This window comes from Helobdella robusta (genome assembly GCF_000326865.2).
Source record: "Helobdella robusta unplaced genomic scaffold HELROscaffold_12, whole genome shotgun sequence".
Classification (NCBI taxonomy): domain Eukaryota; kingdom Metazoa; phylum Annelida; class Clitellata; order Rhynchobdellida; family Glossiphoniidae; genus Helobdella; species Helobdella robusta.
Window position 1 is genome coordinate 2,595,079 of NW_008703664.1, and position 7,094 is coordinate 2,602,172.

A 7,094-nucleotide genomic window follows, 5' to 3' on the forward strand; every position below is an offset into this window, starting at 1 on the left:
TGATTAATAAATAAAGGTATTTTCTTTAATTTTTGATAAAAATAAAATAATATTTACTGTATTTGTTTTTGAAAACTTTCATACAATTTTTTCCATCTTGTAATTTTATTTTTGCCTACTTTTTAGTACCTTCTAATTTTCGATTAAATTCAAAACGATTTTTGACTTTCGCGAATAATTTACATCATAAGCAAACTCGCGCCAATAAATCGTCTACCACATTGAACTATTATATTTGACACCATCCAAATCATCCAAATCAAAATTTAGAAAATGTGCATCAACACCTGCAATATTTATACCCTTGTTACCTGGCACCTCCTATTTATCTTATAAACAATTATTACATATTTTCATATAAAAGCAGCGTTTTGTATAACATTTTTAAAGTTATTTAATAAAGTGGTTTTATTTATTAAAATATTGATAATTTTTATCTATTCATTAATTTTATTTTTACGTATAAACTTACCAAATATGAACATGATAGTACGCCTTGTCCGTCTGTTAACATTTGTAACCTCTTATCGTTATAATTCTTCAGTCTGTGGATTTTATATTTTTAGCTTTTTCTTTTTTAAAATACGTAATTAACCCTTTTGATACCTAATTAATTATATGGTTGCCTTACTTAACAATTAGTTAAGTAGATGAAAGCCTGCTTCAACACTTTTAATTTAATTAGTTTTAAATCTGTATTAATATACAGCAGGGCACGTATATCTATTAGAAATATATATTGGCAAGTTCCACTGAAGTTACACCAGATAACATTACCATGTGCTGGCATAAATTAACGAAACGAAACTAAACGAAAATTTGTTTAGCAACGAAAATTTCATGGACAAAAAATGTTACAGGGTTGGCCAAAGTACAATTTTTAAAAATTTAACGAGCCTGTCCACCCGAACAAATCAGTATAGAGCACAAACACAAATTTTCAATGTTATTCTAGATAATTATAAAATTTGAATTTAAGTTCTGTTGGTAATTAAATTTTCTAAAAGCGATTTAAATATTATTTGTACATTTTAAGAGCGAGTACGCCATTGTCAACTAACTGCTATGTCGCCTCTACAACTCAAATTTGTTATTGAGACATTTTCAAGACAAGAATGTACTCATAGTTCCACTTTGAAATCATTTATTAAATTAATATTTTATTTGAAAAAAAAAAACTAAACCAACTGTAAAAAGTAGCTGAACGACTGTAGTTAAGCGACGTAAAATGAAAAAGACATGTGAGAGCAACAACGAACGTCAATATTTTTCTATTCTTTAAAATGTAGCTCCGTCAAACGTTGAGCCGCTTACACGTTGTTTCATACCTAGGCTTATAATTGAACTTTCTTGTTACAGACTGACTGAACGTGTAGGGCTGTTTCTATCCACACCAGACGACTCACACACTTATTTAGTAGGTATGCACGCGCAAGCACCTCATCATACGCATATGATGGTCTCTGAGTTTCGGACAGACAGTATTCGAACCATGCCATCGCGTAATAGCAGCTCAAGACACGGCTCTTTTACCGACTAAGCTAACTCGTTGACCAATCTGAAGTGAAGTAAAAGTGGTCGAAGAGACAAATAGTCTTCAAGAACTAACAAGCTGACCGCCATATATCTTTCATTTAGTTTTACGTACAAAAATATTTACATACGTTTCTAGGTATTTTGTGAGTTAGGAATTGAAGAATAATAAACAGAAACAATGACAAACAATCGAGGTGTTGAAAACAGAAATGAATCCCATAATAATACATGATACAAACACTTAATATGGAGTAATGTTCTCCGAGCAACTGTTATAGCATCTTAATGTTCTGGTACATTGGTGCAAATAATCAACTGAGTACATGCACTAGCAAATTTTCCATTATTTCGCACGCCAATCCATACCATCCTCAATTCACTTATCATAAAATAAATTTAAGTTCAGATCCATCAATAACACAACATATATTTTTAAAAACTGTTCAAATTGTTCATTGCTTTCTTAGCTTCATTATTTATTTTTGATTGGTGGTGATCGGGAATTTAAGTTTTTCTGAAGATGATGCTACATACGCCACGCTATATTTCTCATAAATTTACACACATCCACACATCATACACTCACACACACAACACATACACAAACACACACGAACATAAACACACACATTAAATCACATTATATTCACCTTTTATATTTTTTTACTATATATGTAAGTAACAGCAAAGAATTTCTGACGCAAGCACACCACACGTAATATATTTGATCTGATAATTTTACATTAAAAAGCAATTGCAAATAAAACATTCGCTTACATGATTCAATGCCATCTTGAGAACATCTGTGTTAGTAGACTTTCAAAACACTTGCTATTAAAATAAACTAAAAAAAATTATTCAAAAAAAAACTAACGACAGTGTATTATTAATTCAGAGCTGGCTAAGAAAAAAACTAAGTCTGGTTGGTGTAAACTCGGAGCTAAAACAAGATTTTGCATTGTTGTAAAAGATTGTGAAAAAAATATTTGAAGCCACTCACTCAAGCAGGATGTTTGTTTGTTGAGCATATCATATCATGTGTGAGGCTTTAAGTTTAATCAGAGTGTTCATCTGGACATCATGATATCTTTATCATGCGTTGGTGCGAACCTTTTCTTCCTTTTTATCGCTTTCCATTTTTGTTTTTCACTTCTCATTTTATTTTTTCTTTCTTTGCTTCCAACCAACAAACACTTAAAGGAAGACATGTACGTACATTCATCTGTATACATCGAATTTCAGCACTCTACAATTCTCATATGTCTTTTTGTTAATTTTCAACATCAATTCAAATAAATGTACAGAAGGAACGTCGCAATTGTGTGGTGTGTTATGCGCAACCGTTTTAGCGCTCAAAATCCTTTTGAAATTTTTCTTCAATGCTTTCTACCTCTCTCTCTCTCTCTCTCTCTCTCTCTCTCTCTCTCTCTCTCTCTCTCTCTCTCTCTTTCACACACACACTCACACACACTTTTTTCTTTCTCTCTCAATTTGAGTGTGCGTGTTTGTAAATTTGCAAGTACGTGAATTTTTTGGTCACATAAACAAATGTTCTTTTATTAATTTGTAAGCAAAGTAAATTGATAACAAGAGTCATATGCAATGAATAAAATATCGTGAAAAATTTTTAACGATGTGGATACAATTGCTTGCTGTAATGGAGAGCTAAATATGAAAAGATACGTCAGTCCTACCGCAACAATAAACCATGATATAAAAAGTCATTTGTTAAATAATGTTTCAAGTCATTCAAGAACATTGTGTAACTGGAATCATGATTAATGATTGACTTACGAATTCGCAATGTATGTATGTGTGTATGTATATATGTATGTTTGTATGTATGTATGTATGTATGTATGTATGTATGTATGTATGTATGTATGTATGTATGTATGTATGTATGTATGTATGTATGTATGTATGTATGTATGTATGTATGTATGTATGTATGTATGTATGTATGTATGTATGTATGTATGTATGTATGTATGTATGTATGTATGTATGTATGTATGTATGTTAAAACCAAAACATGATGAGTGACACTGAACCGTCAAACATCAAGTAACAAATGGATTAACACTTTGATTTGTCGTTAATTGCACATGTCGGCATTCAGTTGGATATTTTCAAGCACACAGACACGCAGGAACCGCTGCAACAAGCACGAAATTTGGTTAGTTGCGAAAAACAGTTCCCTGCTGTCGCCTGATTTGACGCTGATCATTTTACATATTGCCTTAAGAAATTTAAGGGTGTTGGTGTCCATCGGGCCGATAACCTCGATACATATTGGCAAGAATTCCATCGAGGGGAGGGCGTTCCCATATTTTTTTTTCATTTTCTCGTCCGCTGCCCTGGCCGCGGCCAAACCGCATTCTTTACTTGTCAGGTTTACGTATCATTCGGCGAGGGTGCCAGGGACTGTAACATCCCACGCCAAACATCTGCCGGCTCTCCAAGGTATTAGTGTGCATCCGTCCGGGCGCCTACCATCATGCGCAGAAATGCCGGATGGTTCCTTGAGAACCGGGATTGAAGCCTTGGAGAAGAGCCGACAAAAATGTATGTTTGTATGTATGTATGTATGTACGTATGTATGTATGTAAGTACGTATGTATGTATATATTATTATTATTATTACGAAAATTTATATACAGCGCTTTTTTATTGTTGAATCTCAAAAGCGCTACTAAATCATGTATGTATGTATGTATGTATGTATGTATGTATGTATGTATGTATGTATGTATGTATGTATGTATGTATGTATGTATATATGTATGTATGTATGTATGTATGTATGTATGTATGTATGTATGTATGTATGTATGTATGTATGTATGTATGTATGTATGTATGTATGCATGTATGTATGTATGTGTGTGTGTGTGTATGTGTGTGTGTATGTGTGTGTGTATGTGTATAAGTGTAAGTATATCTCGCATGGTTTGTTTATACAAAGTTTATAAATGTACGTAACTATTAGTGCACAATTCATACGCACATGCATTCCAAACGACCTCACATCAAAATGCTTTTCAATAAAAATATTATCTGAAACTGTTTGTTTAGTGTTATATTTCAGGAGAACATTTTTAGACAATTTTTTAAAATATAAAATATATATGTGATAAAAATGTTAAACTTGTAAAAGGATGACTTTTATCGCAAGAGGCATCTCGAAAGCACTAGCATTAAAGATTGCATGCATGCACAAGACCTGTGAAATAATCAGAATATATATCCGGATATAAATGTTCATTGAATTACATAAAATATTCATTAAAACTTAATTTTTTGTTAATGAATTATAAAGCAAAATATCATGAATGTATTTTATTCTACCAAAAATTTAGCATACATTAAATAAATGACTAATATAATTAATATGTTCTACCGACAAATGATAGTTGTTTGAATCAAGAATTAGTTAAAAGTAATCAAAAATTATAAGAAAAAATCGTTAAAAATTGTTTTACGTATAATTATTTGACATAAATATATACAAATATTTATTGATAGAAGTGTGGGTGAGTGTGCGTGTGTGTGTGTGTGTGTGTGTGTGTGTGTGTGTGTTTAGATGCATGTGTGTTTGTTTTCATGCAAACGGTTTTGAAGCTGAGCTTCTAACACAAGAAGCGTTTGCGGCTCTGTCGTTGTCACGGAGAACTGTTCTTTTACAAACATCTTGCCTCGTTTTATTACTGTTCATAAAAATTTGCAAAAAACAAAATAACTGAACACCATGCAACACTGGAAAACTATCTTTCTAACAATGAAGTACAAAACATTGCAGTGCAATATAACACGAGCTAACACAATGCCACTGAACCAGAAACTAACAAAGTATATAGTTGCATTGCACCCTACTGCTATTGCTAACCATTATTTTCAAGCGCCGTCCTGACTGTACATCTTTCGTTTTCATCATTTGCTCCTCTACTGCCATTTTGAAAGACATTCCACATAAATTCTTTATTTCTGATATTTTTGTTTTTATTTTCAATTCCGATTATTCTTTTTAGTCATGTTATGATAGATATAATTTATTTTTATTCTCAATCAAGTTTATTTGGAATTTTTTAAACACAGGAAATTGATTGACAAATATCTAAAATATCTAAAACCTCTAAAATATCATAAATTTATTTTATCTATGTATAAGGTGTTAATGATTTTACTTGTAATAGAAATGTTGTTAAAAATAACTTCCGTAAAATGATTAAACAACAAGATTTTGAAACAACGTTGCATGGTGGGCTGCTTATGTTAATTTTGCCTCATTTTATTACAAGAACATCTAATTGAAATCAACATTTAACAAAAATTTTACAAAAGGTAATGAAAGTAGTTATTAAAACCTGCTGATTCGAACCCACTCTTAAATAAAATGTACGCACGTGTAAGAGGCTCTTTGCGAAAATTTGAACTTAGGTGCCTCGATGGATTTCGAACTGCACCAACCAACTTTCTAATTAAATAATTATTTTGAGTAGAAGTCTCCCTCGAATGGGAGGGGGTCGTGTAATAGATAGTTTAGTGGATCTATATAGCTTATAAGCTTTTATGTTTAAATAAATCCTTGTTTTATAAAGAAAATTACCACTTTCGTTTACTTTTTCATAGATAAATCAATAGAACATTTTTAGAATAGAACTGTCGGTTTTACAAAAATGTCGCTCGTGTTGCATTTGTTGCTACCCTGATGATTCTGGTGTGTTACTCTGGTCCAGGATGCTTCAATTTTGTGGCTACGGTATGTCCGGACAACCGCATAGATTTCCATTATTTTAACTTTCCAAAGTTTTCGCATTAAAGGTTTTCAATTTTTCTAGTTAAATGAAAATAAAATATAGTTGAAATGAGCGATGTTTGTTTGTTATAGGAGTTGAAAAAAATAGTCTCATATGATATTTTCGAAGTTTCAGAATTGCTTCGCTGTTGTTAATACTATTAAACAATTTGTTAGTTAATTTGTAATCAATAAAATAAATTGACTATGAAGTTGTTCATCATTAACTGCAAGATGAGAAATTTTTTCCACGGCGTATTGTCACTGTCGACATCCATCATGGCACATGTTGCTGCTCTAAATATTCCTCTTGTTATGATTGTTGCAGCGATAAATCATGAAGACAAAATATTTCGATGCCACTTTCTGTAGGGAAGAATTGAAAATAAACTAATATTTCTTATCTGAGCATATAATGAGCGGATAGTAGTTCTCTGCAGACAGTTTATTGTTGCAATTCATCTCTACTCGTTCGTTGGTTTGTTAGTAAGTAATCTCATTTTATTAAAATTTATATATAACTGGAAAGCAATTTTTATAGTTATGAAATTAACACAAAATAACATAAAATTTAAAATGCATGTGTATGTGTATGCTGGCCAAGTCAAATTTAGGAAACTTGATGTAAACTAATTAACAAATGATATCTAATTTGAAGCGAGATAATCATCAGAAGCTAGATTTGTTTAAAATATATTTTGTAGTGGCAAATTGTAATGTTTCTAAAAAAAGTGCAGGTTTAATAATAATAATAATAATA

At 31.4% G+C, this 7,094-nt stretch overlaps 1 protein-coding gene across 1 annotated transcript; it reads left to right on the plus strand.

Annotated features, from left to right (window-relative positions):
* Positions 1-3,644: 3,644 nt before the first annotated feature.
* Positions 3,645-5,900, plus strand: HELRODRAFT_167911 (hypothetical protein; the record flags this gene model as incomplete). Its single annotated transcript, XM_009013629.1, has 2 exons — positions 3,645-4,104; positions 5,881-5,900. 2 exons carry the CDS (start codon positions 3,645-3,647, stop codon positions 5,898-5,900), a joined length of 480 nt encoding a protein of 159 aa, XP_009011877.1.
* Between the last annotated feature and the right edge of the window lie 1,194 nt (positions 5,901-7,094).